At 59.3% G+C, this 23,699-nt stretch overlaps 1 protein-coding gene across 1 annotated transcript in view; it reads left to right on the top strand.

Annotated features, from left to right (window-relative positions):
- Window positions 1-5,598: 5,598 nt before the first annotated feature.
- SLC9A3R2 (SLC9A3 regulator 2) overlaps window positions 5,599-23,699 on the top strand; it is a 40,377-nt gene continuing 22,276 nt past the window's right edge. Inside the window, exons 1-2 of the mRNA XM_037383643.1 lie at window positions 5,599-5,868; window positions 10,383-10,640. Of these exons, the coding sequence (XP_037239540.1) occupies window positions 5,659-5,868; window positions 10,383-10,640 (468 nt within the window). The 5' untranslated portion in view covers window positions 5,599-5,658. The remainder of the gene's footprint in view (window positions 5,869-10,382; window positions 10,641-23,699) is intronic.

Below are 23,699 nucleotides of genomic sequence, written 5' to 3'. Positions count from 1 at the left end.
GGTCCCAGCTGGGTGAAGCTGGGAGCCCCACCATCTCCATCCACCTCCAGCCCTGAAAGAGCCTCTTTGAGGTGCTTCTGCAGCTCCCTGCTGAGGCCACCCTCACCCCCTGCCCTGGGGCTTGGGTCCAGCTTCCATGTCAGCACATGGGGACTCCGCTTTTCCTGGCAGGACAGGAGCCAGCCGTGGTGGAGCGTGGCAGGAACGAATGCCGATGGCTCCTTGGGTGGTAGCGCTGCCCGCCTGGCTGGGCACTGGCAGGGACCTCTCTTTGGAGCACCTTTGAGGTCCCTGCCACTGCGCTGGCACTTCTGTGGACCTGCTCACCAGCGCTGCTCTGCCACCAGTCTCACCCAGGGTGGGTGCTCCTGGGGATGGGTACTCCCAGGGATGGGTGCTCCTGGCGATGGGATGCTGTTGGGGATGTCTGCTTCAAGGATGGGGTACTGCTGGAGGTGGGGTACTGCTGGGGATGGGTACTTCCAAGGATGGGATGCTGCTGGGGATGGGATGCTGCTAGCGATGGGTGCTCACAGGGACAGGGGGCCTCAGAGCCAGCTGCAGGGCTCACTGATTCTCTTACATCCACATCCTTGCTGCGGCAGGCACAACGGCACGCCGGTGATGGCACCGGCACCAGCTGGCATCCAGCTCAGGAAACGAGCTGTGCCAGCATCGGCCTCTCCAGAAGCAAGTCCCTCTGCAGTCATATTATCCGTATGGTTTTCCCATAGCTGTTAGAGACATTTAGCTTTTCCAGGGGAAAATGATGGGCAGAGGCAGCAGGGTGCCCGTGCCATGGGGACGCGGCGGGTGTGGAGCAGGGAGGTTTGCACGCTGCCAGGGTGCAGGAGCAGCATCATTGCTTGTACTCTTGTCTGTGGGTGTGCTGGCATGTGGGAGGTCTTGGGTTTGCCCAGCCGGGCTGGGGACCATCGCCAGCTCCATGCCTGCACAGCACCATGTGCTGCCGGGCCTCATCCAGCTTGGTAGCCATAGCGCTGCTATCTGCTTGCAAATAATAAAGGACCTGGGCAGATTCCTACCTGACAGCTTGTGCAAGAGCAGCATAACTGAACTTTCTGGACTTTCACAATCCACAGAGCATATAATTAATCCTCCTAATGATCAGTTCCCCTTCTATCCCCATAAATCTAACCTAGAAAATGTTTACAGCTCAATAGTGCCACACACAGAGGCTTAGAGAAAATGAGACCGTGCCTTTTATGAGCTTTCCTCTCGTTCCCAGTTCCTCTGGCAGCACAAATAAATCATTGGCCTTTCCCCGCTCCATGAGAGCTGCTGCTCCCCGAGAGCAGCCAGGACCCAGCAGCCCCACGCTGAGTGATGGCGAAACAAATGAGGAATGAGCACGGCCGCATCCACGCCAGGCGGAAAGCCCGAGACTTCGTTTATTAATAGTCACGAGCCAATTACTGCAGTAGCAGCAGCTCTCTGCAGCTCCCAGCAAGGACTGTCCAACACCACTGCTGACAAGGGTACATCCCTGAGCCTGGGCAGAGGGACCCGGGTCTTCCTCCACACCCAGGCAGAAGGTGCTGTGGGTGGCCAAGGTCTCTCAGGATGTGGAGCCTGGCTGCAACCAGCCCAGTGAGCTCTGGCTCCACGGTGGAAAGCTGGGTGTGGAGCAGGCGGTGGATAAACAGCAGCCAACGTGTGCTGCTGGGGAGGAGGAGGCTGAACGGGAGGAAGAGCATCTCCCTGCCAGCTGCTCCCATGGCTGAGATGGAAACCAGTGTCTCACGAAAGCTGAAGGGAGGGGTGTCTGGCAGCACCCAGCCTTTTCCTCGTTCTCCCCCTGCCTTTGGCGATGCTCCTGTCGCCAAGCAGGACAGGCACAAGGAGAGACCCGCATCCCAGGGGAGAGTTGGGGAGAGGGGGGAAACAGAGAAGCCACAAGATCTGCCCAAAGCCATCCAGCAGGCACGATGTGGAGCCACGAACAAGACATGGGGCTCCTGGCATCTTGAAAATGTGTGTCCTCTTTGGCAGAAGATGGCCCAAAGGCACGTGCAAAACCTTCTTTCTTTGGAAGGACTAGCACAGCCCAGCGACCCCACCACCACCATGGCAAACCATCCTCCGAATCAAAGAGCTCCTCACCCTGACGCCCTGACCTTAGAAATGAACCATTCTCAACAGGCTCAGGTTATCAGCCAAGGTTTTTCCAGTTTCTGAATGAAGATGGGCTTCATGGGCTCCAAAAATTCCTCCCTCAGACACCACAGGGAGCCTGCCGGTCCAGCCCGCTTTCTGTGATTGTGAAACTCCTCACAGCATCTGTGTTTTGCCTGAGTGATGCAACAGGATCAGGCCTAAAGCAAACAGGGTTCAGGACACAGGTGTAATTCTCGGTCTCTGCTCAACCAAGTGCAGTGAAGGAATTAGAAGCAGATGTCAAACAAAAAGAGCTTCAAACGCTTCCAAGCCAGTAAGCACACAGTGAACTTCCTCAGGCTCCAGGCTGGCCCAATTCAGACTTAAATATGTGCCCAAATCAAGACACACGGAAGTTTAAGTGGAAAAACCTTGCCTGTGCAGTATCTGCCAGATTTAATCATGGCTCTGTTATACCAGCAAGCGCAGGAGCCCTCCTGTGCTCTCTCCTTTTTTCCCACAATGGGCCACAGATGGGAAAAGGGAGGACAGCCTTGAGCACCGCAGGGGTCTTGCACCGTGTGAGGATGCACCTTCGCACAAAGCATTTTCAAGTTTGTTCCAGCTTCTTTGCACAAAGGAGCATCCCCCACCAGCTGCACTAAGAAAATACAGCGTTTCTCCTTGCACCATGCCGGTGGCAAAGCGTGCGCTGAGCTGTGCGTCCCAGGGCAGGGGGACAGCCCCCACCCCTGCACTGTCTCAGCTCCATCGGTCCGTAGAGTGGTGGGATTGTGACAGAAATGCTCTGGTTTAGGCTCATAAGGTGCGCAACCAGGAGCAGCCAGGCAAAACTGCTGTGCTGAGTCGGGGCTCTACCAAACCCTCCGTGTGTCCCTGCAGGAGAGGGGACCCAGCGGGGGCTGGGTTGGGGGTCCCGGTGCCCCCAGGCAGTGGGTGCTGGGCTGCTGCTGCCTCCTGCACCCAGCAGAGGTGGGCAGGGAAGGTTTGCTAAAGCCTTCCTGGGAATGGTTTGCAGATCCCGGCATCTCTTTTGGGTTACATCTTCTTGCTGGACAGCTGACGCTTGGTGCCTGACCCTCCTTAATTTCGCTACAATTAATAGATGTTTTTTTGGAGAAAAAAACACCTTTTGGGGACACTGAGGTTGGAAAAAAACCACAAGTCCAGGTCACACTTGAGAAAATGCTTGTGCTCAAGAAAATAAGCAGTTTTGAAAAATTCACCTCTTTGAAATGATTTTTTGTCCCTTTTTTTTTTTATTTTGCAAGCTACCAACTCTTTTAAAGACATTCAAAAGGGTTAAAATATTCTGTCTGACCACCCAAAAGATTTTGTCTCTCGTGTTTTTATTGCGCTGAATAAAAAGAAACTTTTTTGTTCAAATAAACTTGAAACGATTCCTTCTCCTCCCCCTCCTCCCTCCAGGTTTTTGGTTTGGCCAGTGAGTGGAAAAATCAATTATTCGCACTCCTCCAGCCTGATAAAAAGCTTCAGGACTCCACAAAGAGGCTCAAGGGACTACTTGTGTCGTACAGCAAATAAAACAGCCTCCGAATTTCCCGGCTTTCTGGCCTCCTCTTGTGTCACCCAAGATTTTGTGCCGAGATCAGCACTTCTGCTGCGCCGCGGAGAGCAAAGGACCCCCGGAGCAGGGGCAGCTGGCATCATCCGCGGTGCGACCTCCCTGGCTGCAAACGGTGCTGGAGCCGGGGCTGAGCCCGCTGCTGGCTGAGGGTGACAGGCACCTCGAGGGCCAGCACCGAGTGCCCGTGGGGGCCAGTGCCCAGCACGCGGCCGTAGCCACACTGCGCCCTCTCCTTGGGCACAACACCCAAGTAGCCACATTGCCTGTAGGAAACAAGGGTGGGAAGCATCGCCGGAGACACGTAATGCCATTCTCTTCCAGAACAGTGACTCTCCTCTAAGACACGCCGCCGAGCAGCTTTTTGGTTCAGACACCTTCCCTTTGAAGAGTGACTTTATGTATAACTGCAGTGGGAGTCTTTCTTTGTTGGGTTGACTGCAAATTAAAAGAGAATCAAGATTCATGTCTGGAGTGGTTTACTTACCATGCCAAGCTGGGTGCTGCATTTGCTTTAGCTCTGTAAAAACCGGGTAGGAGAGCAGCTGAGGAGGGAGAGGTAGTAGAGGAGAGCTAGAAAACCTGTGAGAGGCAGGCAGCACACAGCGGCAGCACTGCCCCGGCTGAGCTGGGTCGTTTCCTCCTTGTGAAAGATTTCAAGGAAATGAAGACTAGGAATGCAAGAGGGTGAAGACGAGGATCTCGGCGTTTCACCAAAACAAGCTGATTCCAGGGGAAACCTGGATGGCCTCTCTGCCTGGGCACCTGGGATGGAGCCGGGAATGGCCAGGACCAGCACAGCGGAGCTGCCCACTAACAAACCCCAGCCTGGTGTTCAGAGGGTCACAAAACATTTCTGAACCCCTTGGCATGGACGAGCTCCACGTGTGACATCCCACAAGGAGCTCCACAGCTCCTGCCGTCCCAGGCTGGGGCTGCGTGGGCACAGGAGCCGCTGGGCTGCATCCTGCCCTCTCCGGACCCAGGGGGCTCCCAGCGCATCCCATCCCTTTGGGATGAACCCTGGGGATGAGGGGCCCTGCCCCCCATAGCCTCCCCTCCACGGGGTGCCCCTGGCCTGTGTCCCGCTGCCCCATGGATGAGCCCAGGCCCAGGTACCCCTCCCCGGTGGGCAGCGGTGGGGGGTCCCGGCCAACAGATGTGGGGGGCAGCATCCCCAGGCTGGCCTGGAGGGTGGTGGGCTCCAGTCCGAGGGGCTGCCTGCTGGCGTGGCCCGGGGGGGGCTCGGTGCTACACCGGAGAGGGGGGAGGGGGAGCAACACCAGGAGGGGGCTCAGCACTGCACGGGGTGGGGTGAGGGCTCAGTGCTGCCCTGAGCGGGGGTTCAGTGCTACACCAGCTCGGTGCTGCCGCAGGGAGGGTCGGTGCTACCCTGGGGGTCTCAGCGCCGCTCCAGGGGGCCTCAGTGCTGTTCCGGGGGGGGCTCAGTGGTACACCAGGAGCGGGCTCAGTCCTGCCACGGGGGTCTCGGCGCTGCCCCAGGGGGGTCTCGGTGCTGCCCCGGGCGGGGTCTGCCCTGGGGGGAGGTCTGGCGCTGCCCCGGGGGAGCTGGACCGGAGCCGGAGCCGAGCCGCAGCGCCGCGGATGGCTCCGATCAACCCCGGCCGTTCCCGCACCATCGGCCGCGGGGGTCCCTCGGCTCCGTCCGCCCGGTGCCGGTGCCGGTTCTCCCCGCCCCGTCCCGAGCTGCGGCTCCGCCCCGCCCCCGGCCCCGCCCCCGGCCGCCGCGCTCCCGGCGCCGCGGGGCAGCGCGCAGCATGGCCGCGCTGCGCAGCGCCCCGGCCCCAGCCCCAGCCCCAGCGCCGGCCCCGGCCGCGGCCCCGGCCCGCCCCCCCGCTCCCCGCCGCTCCGCGCCCGCCCCGGGCCGCGCATAAAAGGGGCCCCGCGGCCGCCTGCCCCCGCCCGCCCCGGCCATGGCCAAGGACCAGCTGAAGCCGCGGCTGTGCCGCATGCTGAAGGGGGAGAGCGGCTACGGCTTCCACCTGCACGGCGAGAAGGGCAAGAGCGGGCAGTTCATCCGCAAAGTGGAGCCCGGCTCGCCGGCCGAGGCGGCGGGGCTGCGCGCCGGGGACCGCGTCGTCGAGGTGAACGGGCTCAACGTGGAGCAGGAGACGCACCACCAGGTACGGGCAGGGCAGCAGCTGCCTGCTGCTCCCCGGTTCTGCCCCCCCCCCCCCCGGCTCGGCTGTGCCCGGCTGCAGCCACCCAGGGCCGGGCTGGAGCCGTGCTTTGCTCCCCAAAACCGCTGCGCTGGAGCATCCTTGGCCTTGGCATCCTGGGGGCTGCAGCGGTGGGTGCCCCCCAAACCCTGGGCCTGGGGCTGTGGGGGTGTGCGCCAGGGATGCTGAGCTCCCGTGGTGCATGGGAGGCAGTGTCCTATCGGGTGTCGTGGAGCTCGCTGCTGTGCCGTGCTCCTGCTGGGATGGCATTAGTGTGTGTGTGTGAGCATGCGAGTGGTGTGAGCAGGAGCAGCCCTGCCCCAGGACGTGTGCTGGGATCACCCTTCCTCCTGCTGGGTTTCTGGGCACGGGGGGGGACAGCTAGAGGTGTTTCAGTGGGGCAGGGCACTGCTGTAGGGCGCAGCTGGGGGCGGAGAGGAATGGGGGACCCAGGCTTTAGTTCCAGCTCCTCTGTGGCTTTTCTTGGCCGCCTTGGGTGAGCTGCTCGGGCTTGGGCAGCCCCCAGTGTGCAGGGGTACCCTAAAACCTGCTGGCAAAGCTCTCCGGGTGCTGAGCAGTCCGGTTTAATGGAGATGGGGCGTGTGTGGGGGTAATGGTTGTTCCTAGACCGTGGCTGTGGCTGGGGGTGGGGTGGGTCCAGGCGAGCTGTTTCTCAGCCCTGTAACAGAAGCTGCATGCTTCAGGCTTGTCATTTTTCTGTTTATAAAACTGAAACTTCTATTTGTTAAACAGTTTAGTTAAAAAAAAAAAAAAGTGATGAGATTGAAGCAGCTCTTGTCCCACCAGAGTCCAAGAGCTTGGCAAGGCATGGCACCGAATGTGCCCATTGCCTAATGGCTCATGGGACGCTGCGGGGTTTGGTGCTTCAGTAACTTAAAACATGTGGCCGAGCCCCCCTGCCAGCGCGTTACCGGGGCAGGGCAGGGATGTGCCTTGCATAGCTCGGGGACCTGGCCGAGTTCTGGGGGGCTGTGGGTTCCAGGGCTTCACCCCCCAGGTGTGGATGCTGCTGTGCTGAAGGTGAGGCAGAGCCTTCCTGGTGGCTCCAGTAAAGCCTTGTGAGCCCCTCTCCATGGGCCTGGTGGGGTTTTGTGGTGAATGGAGCCTGTTTTGATGATCTGAGCCAGCTGTGTAAAAGTTAATGTTTGTCTTGAATGTGATTTCAAAACCCTTGAAGGAGGATCCACATCTTTGATCTGGTTGGGCAGAAAGGAGGGCTGCGTTCCTGTAAGGCACCCGTCGTACTGGAAACCATCAGACCTCCCTGCTGAGACTGGGATGCTGGGCATGGGTGATAGCGGAGCTGAGGCAGCCAGCTGTGTCTTTGAAAAGTGCTGGGGTCTTGCAGTAGGTGAAGTGAAATGGGAGAAATCTTTCTGTCTTCCATTTTCTGTTGGCGGAGGCAGGACGGAGCTGCTGGCGCTCGCTCCCCGCTGCAGAGTGGTGCATGGGAGGCAGTGTCCCATCAGGTGTTGTGGAGCTCGCTGCTGTGCCGTGCTCCTGCTGGGATGGCATTAGTGTGTGTGTGTGAGCATGCGAGTGGTGTGAGCAGGAGCAGCCCTGTCCCGGGACGTGTGCTGGGATCACCCTTCCTCCTGCCTCAATACAGCAAGAACCTCTTCCCCCCCCCCCCCCCCCCAAAAAAAAATAATGCCTGGCACTGCTGGACGGCGGGAAGGGCAATGCCATGGCGGATCAGGCACAAGGTTAGAGCAGCCGGTTTGCCATGGCCTCTCCTTGCACTACTGAGCTCCCTGACCTTGAGTAAGTAATGCTTCTCCACGTGCATCTGAAGCTGTGGTAGGATGGAGCCCGCAGCACACAAGGCCTTGCTGTTTGGGTGTAACTGTGTTTCGAGCTGAAGCTGGCAGCATTTGTGTCTTTGTTCTCTGTTTTTTCCTGGCCTTACCCAAGGAGCAAAGGCAGAACGTGTTCTCAGGGAGTTTCATGTCTCGGATGTGAAATTGCATCCTGGCTCATTGGTTCCTCACTGGGCGGGTGTCATGTGCCAGGCAGAGTGGTGGGCTCCTGCCCTCCTGCTGTGCCCCAAGCCAGGAAAACCAGGTCCTTGCCGAGCTGGCAGCGTGCTGTGCGGGCAGGGGCACCTCTTTTGGGGTGGGAGGGATGAGCCGAGCTGTTTCGCGTGGCACCACAAGCCTCCTTGCTGGGCAGCTGTTGTTTGGCAAGGGTGGAAGAGCCCGGGCCGCCTTTGCCTGGCTGGTGCTGGTGTAACCAGGGGTGAAAGTCTTTTTGGGTGGAGCTGCGGAAATTATGGGGCTGGGACCGGTGCTGAGAAGGTCCCCAGGCGCCAGATGCACAGGGGAGGCTGTGTCGTTTTCAGAAAAGCTGCGGACTGGAGGCTGTGAGCATGGCTCGGAAGCGGGTAGGGTGCCAGGCTCTGCCTGCCTTGGGCAGGACCTCGCCATGTGCCTGGATGCTGCTTTGCCTTCCGCCTCCCCACTCTGTCCCCCGAGTGATGCGCTGCCTGGGACTTTGTCACAGAAAGCCCCTTCTGCCCATCCCTGCTGATGGGAGAGGGCGAAGGGCTGCCCTGTGCCTGCTCTCCATCCCTGCGGGGCTCAGCCCCTGGCACTCGCAGGGCTGGGGGGATGCTTGCTTCATCGCTGCTCTTGCCATGGCTGCTGGGGAGGTTGGGAGCAAGTTGAGCCCCAGCACCGCGGCGGGTTGGAGTGCTTCTCTGGTCCCTCTGCCTTTTGTTGCGGTCTGTGGCACCCTGCTCCCTGCCTGTGATTAACCGTGCTGCCCTAATGCCTGCAGCACCCAAACCTGGGGTCTGAGGGATGTCGCTGTGCAGGACCTGGCACATTTCTCCTGCACGCTCCCCACAGGTGCTGCCTGTCTGCATCTTGTGCCACCGCACCTTGGCTGCCCACTTGCAGGTCTCCTCTGGGAGAAGGGGCCTGGCGCAGGCATTGCCTTGCTGGTATCAGCAGCACTGTCTGATGTCGTGTGTAAATAGATCTGAAAGCGAGCAGATGGATTTTCTGGGGCTTGATGGAACAGCACCCTTCAGGGCGGTTCCGGATGGGAGCCCTGGGCATGCTGCCGCTCAGCGTGCCACGTGGGGACGGAGGCTGCAGCCTGCAGCAGATCACTTGGTTTGGGGCAAGCAAGCAGCCTGGTCTGCAGTCTATAAATTGTTGGGTGTGTGTGGTTCGTTTTTTTTTTTTTTTGTTTGCAGATACTGGCTCTGACCTTGAATGGAGCTTGCAGGGGAGTAAATAAATGCTAGTTAATTGCACATTAGGCTTGTTTGTTGCTTATAACCTTGGTGGTTGCAGTGTGTCTGGCCGGTGTGACCTAGATCAGAGCAGGAGCCCTGTAAGGAAACCCAGTGCTGCTTTGGGGGGTTCCCAGCACGCTGGGGGGGGTCCCGGGTCTGTGGTCTTCAGAGCCACCCCATGGTATGGCTGCCAAGCATTGCTGGTGGTATGACCCCTCCTCCTCCTCCTCCGGATGAAGGGCTGTGCAGAGAGGAGGTGGCCCAGCAGAGCCCTTTGCTGCCGGGGGGAGTCTGGAGGTGGTTTCCCTTGCTCTGGTGCATGTCCTGGTTTTGCCCTGTTCCCATTGCAGCTCACCCTGGTGTGATCCACCCCCCTGCCCGGCCACGGGTGGGATCAAGCTCTCCCGGTTCTCCCCACCATGCCGACACTGCCAGCTCCTTTCAGAGCCCCTGCCAGTCACCGATCCCCGCCAAGGGACAATGGTCCCCATTCAGCGCTGCCTGGAGCTGGATCCTGCCAGAGATGGGCCCATCTGCTCCCAGCGCTGCCTTCCCTTATCTCTGCTGGCCCTGAGCATGGACCAGGGGTGGATGCGCAGATCTGCTTGTTTCGTTTGTAAATCCACCCAGGGCTGGGGGTACCATATGCTGGTGTGGTGGGGAGCACCTGGCATAGGCAGCCCAGCCACTGAATGCATGCACGGGTGCTTGGTGCACCCTGGCTCTCTGCCCTGCCCCAGGTAAGGGGGAGGAAGGACACCCCAGATCAAGGAAATGAGGGTGTGTGAGGTGGCTTGCATGGTGGGACAGGTTGTGTTGTCCCTTTAAGGGACAAAGCCAGGCAGCAGGGTTTCTGATGCTTGGGGGGCAACGGAGCAGTGTCTGTGAAAGCTCCTGTCTGAGCAGGGTGGGGGAGCCCTGGTGGTCTGTACAGGTGCTCTGGGCAGAGCTGTCACATGGGTTGCATGGTGAGGGCTGGAAGGAGGCATCACCATCATCACCCAGCGCTGCAGGCTGCTCCATCCTGGGGGTCCCCCAAAGCCATGCTCTGCCCTTCTCCCATCACTGCTGGCTGGAGGTGACGGCAAACTCGCACCCTGCAGGAAGACCAAATCTGCAGGAAGGTGTGAGGGAGCTGGTGGTCCTTGGTTCCAGCTCCTGCCACCTCTGAGAGGTCCCTGGGTTTCTTCTCAGTTGTTCTTCTCCTTTCCAGGTTGTGCAGCGCATCAAAGCTGTGGAGACGGAGACCCGCTTGCTTGTGGTAGACAAGGAGACGGACGAGTACCTGTGCAGCCTGCGCCTGACGTGCACAGAGGAGATGGTGCACAGTGGGATCCTGCTCAACTCTGGCATCTCACCCACCAAGTCGGTGAGCAGCGACAATGGGGAGGTCTGGAAGCCGCAGCTGAATCTAAGTGGGAGCAGCATCCAGAGGCACTCGCACAGCTTCTCCTCGCACGGCAGCAGGAAGGTGAGGGCAGAGCCAGGTGGTGCATGGGGCTGCTGGGTGCAGAGCTGGCAGGGGGTGCAGCCACCCTGGAATTACCTCCCTCTGCAAGCATGGGTTGCTTCTGGTTGGAGAAAACCCTTCTGTACACGGCTGTTGGCTTTGGGGACCCCGCTGTGTCCCGATGCAGTGGGCGAGCTGCCCCTTACCCTTGTTTGCTCTTGCTCAGAGCAGCATTGGCTGCCAGGGGCTGTGCTGCTGTCCCCTCCTGTGCCCCTCCAGGGTCTCTGGAGCCCTGGGAGCTGCTGGAGGGCTTGGGGGGTGTGTGTGCTCGTCAGCCCTGGGGAAGAGTGACCCCATACTGCATCAGCTGAGGCTGGTGTCCCAGCCTGTGGGGACGGGCTGCACGGACCAGGGACGCGGTGAAGCTGGAGCTTGTGAATGAGCTTCTCCCTCCTCCATTATTTGCAGGAGGGAGGGAACATATGGGGCAAATGTGTTCTCAGCTTTTTGCTTAAATAGGAAGGAAATTAGCTCTTTTTCAAGTGGCCTGGGTCTGGACTGTGATTCTGCAGTAAGTGCCTTTTATTGGTAAACTTTCAAAAAAGGAAAGAATTTGGTGTGGAAAACATCCAGTTTCCATGGCTGTCTTGCTGCTGGGGCTGGGCTGGTGGAGACGGCGCAGCCTTGCTCTCGGCAGATAGCAGGGCTCAGTCCCGGCGCTGCCCTTGCTCAGGGTGTGAACTTGGCAGGGGCGGTGTGGGCATCGCGTGGCTGAGCCGGTGACTCTGGCACCTCTCTGCAGCCATCTGTCCCCTTCCCTTCCACATCCCCACTCTGCATGCAGCCCAGCTGTGCTGCTAGCCAGGGAGCACTGGTGCTCAGCAGCCTCTTCCAGCCTGGAGCTGCCATGGGCACATGCCTCCACCTCCTCCCCCCTGCAGGGCTGGCAGGGGCTGCAGCGCCTGGTCGGCCTCTGCCCCCTCGGAGGTGGGGTGCTGGCTGGATGCTGGCCCAGAAGGGTCACTGGGCTGCTGGGAGGGTGTAAGTAGGAAAGTCGGGAAAGCTTCGTGTCCTCAGGAGCTCCCATGGCGAAACAGCTGAAGAAATTCCCCTGCAGAGATAAGAGGTGATGCTGATATGGGGTGGAAGGGATGTGAGTCTCCAGCGCTAAGGAGGGGGTCTCGCCCCCAGTCCTTCCCTCTGGCCCTGTTTGGCATCTCGCAGCGGAGGCTCCCTGCTTCCCTTGGGCTGGCAGGAGCAGGCATGGAGGCAATATTTTTTTTTAACTTATTGTGTGGTTTGAAGCTGTTTGAAGGTCTGTGTGATGGTGATGGGTGTGTTTCCTCTGGGGGTCAGTGCGGTGGAGGGCTGGTCACCCACCCCCAGGATGGCTGGTGGGAGAGGAGCCTTTCTTGGGGGGCAGGTGGCTGGCTGGGGGCGCCTTTCCAAGCTGGGATTTCCTATCCTGTCTCCGTTGCGTTTGCTGGTCGCAGTCCAACAGCGCGTGCTGATGGGAAGTCAGGCGAGGGGAATGGGATGGTCCTTTCCGGCCTTTGGGTTTCGGCTCCTCCAAGGCAGGGGGTAGGTGGGGAGGGGAGAGCCGGGCAGGGCTGGGGTGCAGGGGGAGAAGCACCCATGCTTGGCTGGGGGCTTTGCCTGGGCCGGCAAGGCTGCGGCGTTTGCTGTGCTGGGGCTGGTGTTTGCCGGAGCTGGACGAAGGGAGCTGACCCTGGGGGCGATGCCCACTGCATTGGGGACACTGGGGACGGGCTGCTGAGTGTCGGGTGTTTGCGGAGCTCACGTCAGCGGCTGGTTTGCTTTCGCTGCTGCAGGTGGCGGCTCTTTGAAGAGCTGGGTGCTGCGGGTGCTCCTGGCCAAGGTCACTTCTCCGTGCCAGGGCCGTGACTGACCCTGGTGCAAGGTCAAGGGTGGCTGGAGCAGCAGGACTTGCATCCTGCTCCTGTGCCTTGCAGTCCTGCTTGCTTCATGGTAGGAAGACCTACTCCAGGCTTTTGGTCTGGGTGATGTGGCCCTCCTGCTAGGTCCCACAACAGCTGGAGGCCAGGGGAGCGATGGTGTACCCCAGTCCCTGCAGTGCTCAGCCCCCCAGTGCCATGTCCCTCTGTGGAGCAGCTGTAGCCTGACCCAGATCCTGTAGATCACAGGTGCTGGGACCACAGGGGGCATGCAGTGTCTGAGCTGCGGGGCTGTTTGGGAGATTCTGCCCCTGCAGTGGGGCTGTGGCAGCTGGGGCCCAGTCAGAGATTTGTCCCCAGCCACATCTGGGGCTTTTTGTGTAGCTTCCCCGGAGGTACTCTGGGCTACTCCCATGGAGCAGCATTTCTTTGAGCAGCGTTTGTTTATGTAAAGGCTGCAGTTTTCCTTGGTTTGAGGCTGGGTTGTGCAGTGCAGCCCAAAGCAGCCAGCAACTGAAACAGAGAGGAGGGAAATCTGGCACCCAGGGTGGTTGTAGCGGTGGGCAGCAGGAAGGTGGTGCAGCAGGCAGGGTGGGCATGGCCATGCCAGCCTCCCTTGTGCTGCCCCAGACTTATTTTGCAAGAGTGACCCCCCTGCTCCGAGATCTGCTGTGAGTGGGGAGGTCAGTGCACACCTGTGGCAGAGACCTGGTGTCCAGGACCTTGTGCTCCAGGAACCACGGTGATGCCATGAATAATTCAGCATGTATTTAAAATCATGCTGCCTGCCCTGAGAGCAGGTCAGCAGCGCTGGCTGCCAGCAGCTGTGGCTGTCACAGCGCTGCTGGCCCTGGCACCCTGGGGACTTGCACCCTGCATGGCCGTGGTGGCACGGGGAGCAGGGTGCGCTGTGCCCCATCCCACAGCACTGCACTCGTGTCCGTGGCTGGAGGGGTTTGCCTGCTTGCTGCCTGCCCCACGCTGTGTCCCCTGGGCAGGGAAGCAGCAGGGCACGTACCTCCGTGCCATTGATCCCCCTGTCCCAGGCACGTTCTTGTGGCCACTGGGCTGTTCTCTGCTTTTCCCTGGGGCTCTGGCTCTGCCTGGCCAAGCACCCACCATCGAGCCCCCTGGAAGGTCCGGAGGCAGCGGGCAGGGGGTCTCCGTGTCAGGGACTGCCTGGTGGTGAGCGCCTTTTATTGCAAAGGTGCTTTTGGGACCGCAGGCTGAGCTGCTGGTGGTAGTTAATAAAATGCCTGGGCTAACTGTGTATAAAAGGCAGGCGTGCTGTGGGGCTGGGCTGGTGCTGAGCAGTGCTGCTGGCCATCCTGGCAGTGCTGGTGCTGTGCAAGCAGCGTGGCCCGGGGCTGGCAGCACCTTTGCTTGGCTGTCCCTGCTCCTGCTGCGTGGTGCGTGCTGGTACTGGGACCCGTCACAGCTGCACAGGTCGCACCAGCCACGTTAGCAGTGTCCTTGGGACTTGCTGCCTCACTGCTTTCTCCAGGTGTGTTTGTAGGAGAAACAAGAGCAGTAAAGCCACCGAGATGCTTTCGGGGTGATGCAGTTCCCCTCCATTGCTGCTCTGGTCACACCAAAGCAGGGCTGCAGGGAGCTGGTGAGCAAAGGGACCTTTACAACCAGCATTTATCTTTTGGGAAACAAACCCACCTCTTGTAGCTGCTGCATTCAAGCAGCCTGTTGGGTCTGGGAATTTTAATGGGGGGGAATTAGCAGCTGGTTGTTAATTTGCCCCTGCTCTGGGAGGGACGATGTCACCTTGGCATTGCAGCTGGCCAGAACTGCAAACAGCCAGAGAATGTGTGTCCCGCTGCTGACACGGGGGATTGTGGCCAGCTCTGTCGCGACAGAAAGCAGCACTGAGCTCCCGTGTGCAGCCAGAGCCCTCGAGCTGCCATGCCTGGGGACAGACGTGCTGTTTTCTGGAGGAGGATGGATCAGTGCCTGGGTGTCTGTCAGGACCCGCAGGTGTGCGGCCAGCGCTGACATTGAGGCAGTAAATATTTATCCTTCTGTTTGGGTCAGGAATAAGAACTTTTTTCTGTTGCAAAGAAAACTGTGTTGCAACATCTTTGCCAGCTTTCTGCCGGAGTGCTAGAAGGGGAGTAACTCAGGACAGATGTTTTCAGAGAACTTTGCCAGCTCAGTTGAGGCCCAAAATTTAGGGCTTGTAGAATAACCACAAAGATGTAATAAAACCTAACATGAGCAGAAATGTCTGCAGTAATTATGTGATTAAAAAAAAATACCAAACACACACAAAAAAATAAGTGCATGGTTTAAATTAAAGCACATCCCTGCAGCATCCTGTGCTTCCTGGGCCCCCGTGGCAGGCTCAGACTTGCAGGGAGAGGGTGATGGGGCAGGACAGCAAAGCTTGTCCCTGGTACAACCTGGGTGAGGTTCCTCCATGCGGGCAGGGTTTGGGGAAGCCCTCCAGCGTGGAGCTTGAGAAGCTGTGGCTGTGTCCCTGCAGCGTCCCCTGCCCTTCCCACAGCAGCTATTTTTGTGAAAGCTGCCAGCCCGGCAGCACTTGCTGCAGGTCTGAAAGGGCAGAGCTGAGAGGAAAAGCTGTGTGCGTGCCCTGTTGAGGCAGGGATGCTGTCACTGTGCGTGTTCTGCGTGTCACTGCTAAAATAAAAACCAACTCTGAAAAGCTGTTTCTGCACCAGGGCTGCTGGCAGTTTGGGCTGATGCTCTGCTGTGCCTGGCTGAGGGCATGGGGTGGGAGCGTGGCTTCCCACATCCCTGCTGGGGAAGGGGAGATGCCTGCAGGGAGCCGGGAGGAGGACAGCGGTGCTGGAGACCCCCTGCCTCCCCATGGAGAGCGGCACTGCAGCGGGTGGTGGGCTGCACGGGGATGGTGAGCGCTCTGGTTGCTGCAGAAGCTCAGCTGAGGAGCGGCAGCAAAGCTGGGCTTGTTTTTGGGGTTAGGGCTTCAATCCCATCGCAGAGGCGGCTGTTGGGCTGGTGTGTGGGGAAGCCGGCAGCCCTGCGCCGGCACTGACCCCGCTGCATTATTGATAGCGCTGGGCTCGCTGGCATCGTGTGTCATGGGGCCGGGCAGAGTCTGTGCGGGTGGGCTCTGGAGCAGCTGCAGCCTCTGGGGGATGGAGGTTGGGGCACATCTCCGGGGGTGGCTGTGGGATGCTCCCCCCTCGCCTGCGGGCAATGGTGTGGTGGTCCAGGTTGCAGGAACCTGTTACACCGTGGGCTTTGCTCCAAGGAGCCCAGCGTGTTGTGCTTTCCTGGGAGCCTGCCCCTTTCCCGTGCAGGCAGCAATAGGATACAGGCATAGAAATAACTGATTCGTCAGACCGCTGGTCCCTCTGACTTGGCTTTTGGTTAGAAGGAACAGGACAAGACACGTTTTTGCAGAGCTCCCGTTGCATAGGGCTGGGGTGTTTCAGGAGCTGGCAGCACTTCAGCCCCCACAGTTGGCAGCAGTGGGGTCCCCACTGCTCGAGGGGCTGCGGGGCTCTGCGTCCCATAGACCCCTACACTGGGACCAGGGCAGCCCTAGCCTCATTCCCCACACAGTCCTGCCTGCTTGCCCTTTGTGCATCGGCGAGCCATTAACTTTGGGCTGTTGTTCGCTGGGTTTGGTATCTGTCTGGGGTAGCGTTGCAGTCAGGAGCAGCGTTTGCTGAGCCTGGGGCTGTGGTGAGCCTGTGGGGTGTTGCAGCAGTGCTCAGAGATGGTGCTGGCGGGGATCTGAGCCTCGTCCCGCTGGATGCAACCTAGAGGCAAGATGGGATGCTTACCCACGGCGGGTGTAAGGTGAAGAAGGCAGTGTGGCGCTTGCCATGCTGGAGCGTGCTGTTCTGAGCCCCCCAGGTCCCGTGCAGTCACTGCCTCCCACTGCTGTGGGGAGGGGGTTTGGATGCAGAGCACTTCCTTTCATGTGGATTGTGGCTGTGTCCTGTCACTTAGAACACCTGGGAGCTATGGGTGGGCTGTGGGGGACAGGAGGAGGGGTCTGAGCAGGGTCCCCTGCGTGCTGCTCCCTGCCCAGGCTCGGTGCGGCAGCAGGTCCCGCACAGGGCTCGGCTGGGGGGTTATTCTTGTGCCGGGGCAGCACAGGAAGCCCCTCCCGGGGAGGAGAGCATCCACCCCGCAGCAGAAACTTCCTCCGCTGTGATATTTTTAGTGAAACACAAAGCGAGTGGAAGGGAGCGGGAGGCAGGAGGCAGATTAGCATCGGGAGGAGCTGTGCCCTGCCAAGTGTCTTTGTTCCTGGGGCCACATGCTCCCAAGGGACACCTGGTCCTGTGAGGGGACAGTGGGGTCACCCCGGGACCCTCCACCTCCCTAGGAGGGGAAAGGAGTGGGGGTGTGTGTTTGCATCCCAGCCCCTTGCCTGGCGGCAGAGCGGTGACACTGCTGGTACCAAGGGATGCTGCGTGTGGTCCAGCCGGTGACGTTCCCTTCTGCATCCTCGAGTAATCAAAAGCTTTTCCTCAAAATGATTTGAAAACTGATATTAAATGGGAGCCGTTCAAAATGCAGCTTGTTCTAGCACAGCCAGTCCCGGCCCCCTCTGCTTGCAGGGATGCACTTGAGCAGCTTGCTTTAATAACAGCCCCGCTTGCAAGTGGGCTGCTCGCCAGCTGTCTAATGGGTCTGTTCTATAGTAAAAATATTAAATGGTTTTAAATAAATTAAAAAATCTTCTGGCAGAATTGGGGCCTTCTGCATGTGCCCTGGCAGCTGCACAGAGCCTCTGCTGTGACTTTGCTCTGTCACTTGGTGTTTCTCTGGGCTGGTTGGGCTCGTGGTCCTGTCATGGTGAGGGAAACCTTAAAACATTATTGGGTTTGGTTTGTTTGGTTTTTTGGATTCTTTATTCCCAAGACCCAAATGAGTTGTGGAGGAGGGGACATGCTGCACGTTTCCAGCTGTTCCTCCAGGGCTGTCTCTGGTGCCACTGTACAGTGTGGTTGGATAAAACATCTCCGGGAGTTTGATCCCGGACTTGGTGATGCTGTGGGTCTGGGTGAATCCCACCTCCTCCTGCCCACCCTGCCAGGCACGGGGCTGCTTCTACCCAGGGGAGAATGGGGAATGGAAACATGGAGCAAAGATGCTCTCTGTATGCTGACTTACAGCACGTGTTCCTGGGCCGGAGGGAGCTGGGCTTCCAGCCACCGGCCAGGCACACCTGACTTCCAAACAAGGTTTGGAAGAGCTGCTTTTAATCCGTAAGACTTTAAATCCATAAGGCAACATCCCTTTGCTGCTGGCAGCCCTAAGTGTGCAGGCGAGATGCGATGGCTGTGGTGTTGCCTGTCTGCTTCATTCCTGCCCTTTGGTCTGGGAGACTGTGAGGTGGTGATGCACCCAGCGCTACAGGAGAGCTCGGTGTGTAAAGTAACGTCTGCACTGAGCTGGTTTGGGCTCCCAGTCCTTGGCTGGGTATCTCTAGGTATGGACATCTTACAAGCAGTGGTCTTGTGAGACTCCAGATTGGGATATGAGAGAGAGAAAATTAAGCTCATAATCAGCAAAGGGTTTCTCCAGATCCATAAGTCTCTATAAATAAGAAATTAAAACCCAAGTTGTCAACATAATTATTTCTGGCGTATTGTAATTTGATTTCATTACAGCTTTTGCCTGGACTCCTGAGTGTTTTGGTTCCACTACTGCATACATTTATTAAACTGTAACTGGATTTTGTTGGCTAAATGTCTCTCTTTTTCCCACTAAAGCCTTGCAAGAGTTTGTTACCGGGTAAAACAAGTAGGTAATAAACGTCCGTTAGTGGTGAGTCTGTGAAAGCCGAACTGTAAAGTAGCTTTATGAGAGAGGGGAAGGTAAGAAAGATGATTCCCTATAGGCACCGATGCAGCAGTAGTGTGCGGGGCCACTTTGAGGGCGCTTGGGCTCTGACTCCTTGCAGGGGGTCGTTACCTCGGAGGGGTCTCCAGCCCTGGCACCGAGCCATCCCGCGCGCTGCCCTGCAGCCAGGGATGCTGGGGGAAGGAGTGGGGCTGGGAGCTGGTGTCTGATCGCAGTCCTGGTCCCCTCCATCGGTGGGGCTCACCAGTGCGTAGCCCCGCAAGAGCCCTGCCGCTCACCCAAGGCATTATGTGATTAAACCCTCTTACGGATTTACAGGGACTAATCCCGTTAAAGAAACTAGCAGCACAAAAGGTGGCGGGAGGGCTAATCCCTGCACTCCTGCCTCGGCGGGCTGAGCACTCATCTGGGTGTGCTCCAGCAGCTCCTCCTGCAGCCCTTGGGGATGGGGCTGACTGGCATCCCCCGGGGAGCGATGCTCTGCCATGGGGCAGGTCTCCAGTGGCTCTTCCCAAGCCCTGATGGCTCCTGCCTTGCCATATCCACAGCCACCGTGGCCGGTGCTGGGCTGGCTGGCTCGTGCCGGGCTAGCAGTCCCTCGTGAGCGGCCAAAGGCCATCCCAGGTAAATCAGTTAATTCTGGCCCTGGGGTTGTGCATGGTTAGCAGGATTTAATTAAGACAAGCCCTAATTAGTTCTAAGAGGGGTGAATAGTCTGCTTTGCCTGGAAGAATTCCCTGCTCTTGTCTGGCAGCTGTTAATGAGCGCAGGGCGCTCACTGGCATCAGGGCCTGGGTCTGCCCTGGGGATGGGGTGCACGGGAGACCCCACGTTGTGCTGGAGAGGTGCTTGGGGCAGCCTGAATGTGGGGAGATAAACTGCCTCGTGCTGCTCCTTGAAGCAGCTGCTGGGTTTTGCTGGGCACCCAGATCCATCTCTGCATTGCGAGCATCGTGCCGGGGCTGTTCCCGGAGCAGCCACTTTTCCTGTAGCTTTCTGGTCCTTTTCAGCCTTTCCCGTGGGCACGGACCACAGCGTGCTCAGCACCCTGCGGCCGGCACCGGAGCCTGCCTGACGCCGCGCACCCGCCTTCGCCAGGTTTTATCAGCGGGAGCAGCCGGAGCCTGGCACTGGCTGTGGGGGTTATCGCCACAGGTCCTCCCGTGCTGCTTCGGACACACGCTTTGTCCCGGACCCCCCACCGCTGCGCAGGCCTTTGGCAGAGCCGCCTCCCAACCTACTTATCTGCCCCAGCACAGAGGGGCTGTTCGGCTGCCCCAGCTGGAGATAACCAGCCCCTCGCCCAGGGAGCAGTGGCCAGGAGGGTGCTTAGCTCCCTGCAGAATTTGGCAAGCAAGGGGCATCTTCTGTGGTCTTCTCATTTGCAAGGGGCTGCGTTTAAAACATGTAGTTTATGGAGCTGAGCGTCGTGGTGGAGTGGGCTGAGTGAATGAGCACTGATGTTCCACGATTGCGTCAGATCTCAGTTTGATCCCGTGTTTTCCAGCAGTGTTGTAGGATGGAGCTGGTGCATTTTGCAGTGGTGACTGTGGAAGGAGGGTTGGTGGAGGGGAGGGGAAGGAGAGCTGCAGGCAGAGCTGAGGGCTTGGGTGCTGTGTCCACATCAGCTCTGTGGGCAGCTTTTGTGCAAAAGCTTTGGGCTGGGAATTTTTGGGAGGAGGGGGATGACCGAGGCCCCTCACTCCCACTTTTTGGAAAGTTGTACCCCTGGATATTTTATTGCAGGATTTTTAAATACAAAAGGCCTTACATTTGGTTAACCCCAAGCACAAGTGCCACAGCGCTGGCTTTACTTTCGTTATAAGGAATGCAGAGGATGTTTGGAGCCCTCCCCCTGCCCTGCTTCCTCCAGCAAGCCGTGCTGCCCGGCCAAGACAAATATTGGTAGTAAACTATTGAACTTCCCTGGTCCCAGCGCTTGCCGGCACTCACAGAGCAGTGCCTGTTCTCCCCCTGCCCGGGCAGGGGCCATGCTGGGGAGGTGCAGATGTGTCCCCTCGCTGGGGACAGCCGTGGCAGCCGCTCTGCAGCGGTGGGAGCTGCATGGCGAGCGTGCGGTGCGTTCTGCAGAGCTGCAGCACCTGCGGGGGCTGTGCCAGCTCCTGCCCAGTGTCCGTCACACCCCTCGGTGCAGCTTGGGCATGAGGTGGGCTTGGTGGTGGAGCAGGGGGCAAAGCTCACCCCAAAGGGCCACTATGATGGCTTGTGCGATCCGTCTCCTGCCCTGCACGTGCTTCATTGGGCTCTGCAAGTCTAAATATAGCACCTATGACCTCTTCCTCTGCGGCCAGGGGAAGCTGCGGGGGCTCGGGGGGAGGACCATGAGCTGTGCACAACACAGGCTTCCCCATCCCGTGTTAGACATCCCACCTAACAGCTGGCTTTCTGCAGGGCTGTGGCTTGCTATTGACATGCTGCAGACTGAGCCCTGTCCCCCAAAATCAGGCTTTTTGGGGCAAGTCTCAGTGGGTTTGAGCAGGCTGGTGCTGACCCCCGTGGGCTGTGGTTGGCAGCGGGCAGGATGCTGTGGAACGTGGGGTTTGCTGTGTGGTCCTGTGATGGTGACCCCAGCCTGGCATGTGTGCTGCGGTGTGGCTGTGCAGCCCGCCGGGTGAGAGCCAGGGGTTAAGAGCCGGAGCCACCTCAACCCTTGGGAAAATATCTTTCCTTCCCTGGGTGTGTGTCTGAGAGCGCCCTGCCTGTGGCAGGGTGGGGGGTGTTCTCTGCGGAGGCAGCGGTGCTCCCCGCCGTGCCTGGGGCATTGCACGAGCCCCTCGTGCTCCCTGGCATGTCCCACAGCCCACAGGAGCCCCCACTGTCTCGAGGGGGATTTCCCTCTGCATCCGTGGTGCCAAGCTGGTCGCCGTGGGAGCGCAAAGCTTGTATGACTGGATTCCTGCTAATGACCCGGGGGTGGTTATTAAAGGCAACGGATGGGGCCAGCATTAATGAATGATTTGGTGATTGCTCAAGGCTTGGCCTCAGCAAGAAGTGGAGGATTCCAAAGGGTAGGCTGATACAACGTGGTCAGCAGTTTTATGGTGTGCGGCTCTGGCCGGAGCCTCTGGCTGCGAGCGAACGCGCGCTTGGGTGCGGGATGTGCTTCGGGCTCTGCCCTGTGCTGGAGGCTCCCTTTGGGATCCGTCGCCTGTCCTTGGAGCAGTGCTGGGGACGTGGAGACCTGCCCTCATGGGTGGCAGTGGGGCAGTCTGTGCCCTGGGGGCCACGAGCTCGGTACGGTCCCTGTGCAGGGGGAGCACCGTGCCATCAGGGAGGCTCATTCCCAGCATCTCCCTCTGCCTTCCCACTGCTCGCGGCCATCCCTCCCCTTGCCCAGGAGGCCCGTGGTGAGCGTGGGAAGGACTTTTCCCCCTGTTCCAGCAGCTCAGGCTGTGGTTCAAGCCCTGCACAGAGTGACTGATGCTCCTTGCCTCCTTTCCCTCCTCCCCTCCGGAAAGCAGATCCCGCTGGATCTGGCAAGATCCCTTTGAATGGAGATCCTGTGTTTCTCCCCTTGGACAAATCCCAGCTTGCCAGGACCCACGTTGCCATCCCACGTTGTCCCAGAGCCGATCCCTCTGGAGCAGGGGAGCTTGCCGGTATCCTGGCCGTGTGTTCCCTTGGCAGATCATGCTGGAAAAGTTGTCTCTTAAAGAAAACACGTGCACGTGGCGGTTTCGGTCTCCTCCATCCTCCCTCCCTGTCTCTCCCTGGGCTGGGCCAGCTGCTCCCTGCTCCCAGCCAAGCCTGTGCTGCTGTTTCTGGCTCCAGCCCTGCCCGGAGGGAGAGCGCGAGTGCCTTCGCTGTCTGAGTCGGCTCAAACGCCAGCAAACGGGGTGGGGGGGTGGGGGGGAAGCTGCTTCTCATGGCTTGTGGCTGAGAAATTCTGCAGCTGTGGGATTGCCGAGGAATGGCAGGGACAGCTCGGCTGGAGGCATCGTTGCTGGGGGGACCAGACGGACTCAGCAGAGCTGGACCAGGCTGGCATCCTGCAGCAGCCAGCTGGGGACCCTCGCCCGGGGCTGTGCCAGCTGGGGATGTGTGGTCCTCTCCAGGACGTGGCCCTGGCTGCAGCCCTTCTCCTGAGAGGCCTCTTTGTGCTCAGGGATTTCCGTAATGCCACAGCCGGAGCTGTGGCCCAGCGCCGGGGATTTTGGAGTGGGGCAAATCCAGGCTTACCCCCTTGCCTTAGGGCATCAGCAGTAAGGTCAAGCTCTTACTTATTTGGCAGCAAGTTGCTTAAAGGTGGAACACTGGTGGGAGGCTGTTAGTGAAATGCTTTTTCCATCACGCCGCTGCGGTGCAGGGTGCCCGGGGGAGGTGGGAGCTGTGCTCTCCCTCTGGGCAGCCCAGCCTGGCAGGCACTGTCACCGTGGGCTGGAGATCAGGCGTCCTCCCCACCCTTCACATCCTTCCTGCTCTTGTTTTCTCCTGCCCGGCAGTTCCTCGGGATAATAACCTTTTGTCGTGTCTGGGACCGTGGCCGAGGTCCGGCTCTGCGGCATGGTGCTGGCACAGCCGCCCTGCTCTCTGCGGGGTTTGCATGCCATAGTGCCTGGAAGGGACCAGGTTGGGGTGCACGGGCTGGGGGAGCTGGGTGCACAGCTCAGGGCGAGCGCAAGAGTGGTAAGAAGCGGTGCCAGGGGACAGCAAAGGACCTCATGAATTTTTTTCTGATTGCTTTTGCATTGCCCTGGGAAGGGCTGCGGGTCACCAGTGGCGAGCCACACTGTCCCCTCTGCCGGGTCTGACCGCTGCAGGGCTCAGGGCAAGTGGCCCTGGGAGCAGCGAGTTTCTGCCAGGCTCGGTGGCTGTCCGGGATCATCCGTCCCCTCCGCAGCTGGAAGGAGCTGCCCGGTGGGCACAGGGTTTCCATTGCCCGGCTAATCCTCCTCCTCGTGGGGGCTGCGACCGAGGGCAGAGCAGGGACCTGGTGTCACCTCAGCTGGCACAGCCAGCCCCAGACTCCATGCTCCCGTCTGCTCTAGTGGCCCCGGCAGGGGCTGGAAACTCACTGAAAATATCCAAATTACCATATCAGCTGCAACTTGGCCATGGGTCCTGCTGAGTACCCACGGCTGGATGCTTTCCACTGCTAATTGGAATCGCTTGGCTGTCTCCTGGCTCGCCTGCCATCCTCGCTCACTCCTTGTGCTGCGTGTTGGCAGAGAAAGCAGCAGGACACATCCAGAGGGTGCTGGGCATGCTTGCTGGTGCAGCCCCCTGGGCTGGTGTGAGGATGCTGAGGGAGCAGTGCTGCAGCTGTTGGGGAGAACAGCACCAATCTCAATGTCTTCTGCCCTTTAAAAAAATAATAATTTTTTTT

The sequence above is a fragment of the Falco rusticolus genome, chromosome 4 (assembly GCF_015220075.1).
Source record: "Falco rusticolus isolate bFalRus1 chromosome 4, bFalRus1.pri, whole genome shotgun sequence".
In the NCBI taxonomy this organism is placed as follows: Eukaryota; Metazoa; Chordata; class Aves; order Falconiformes; family Falconidae; genus Falco; species Falco rusticolus.
Note: the sequence above shows the minus strand (reverse complement) of the source record. Positions and strands in the feature narration are given on the sequence as shown.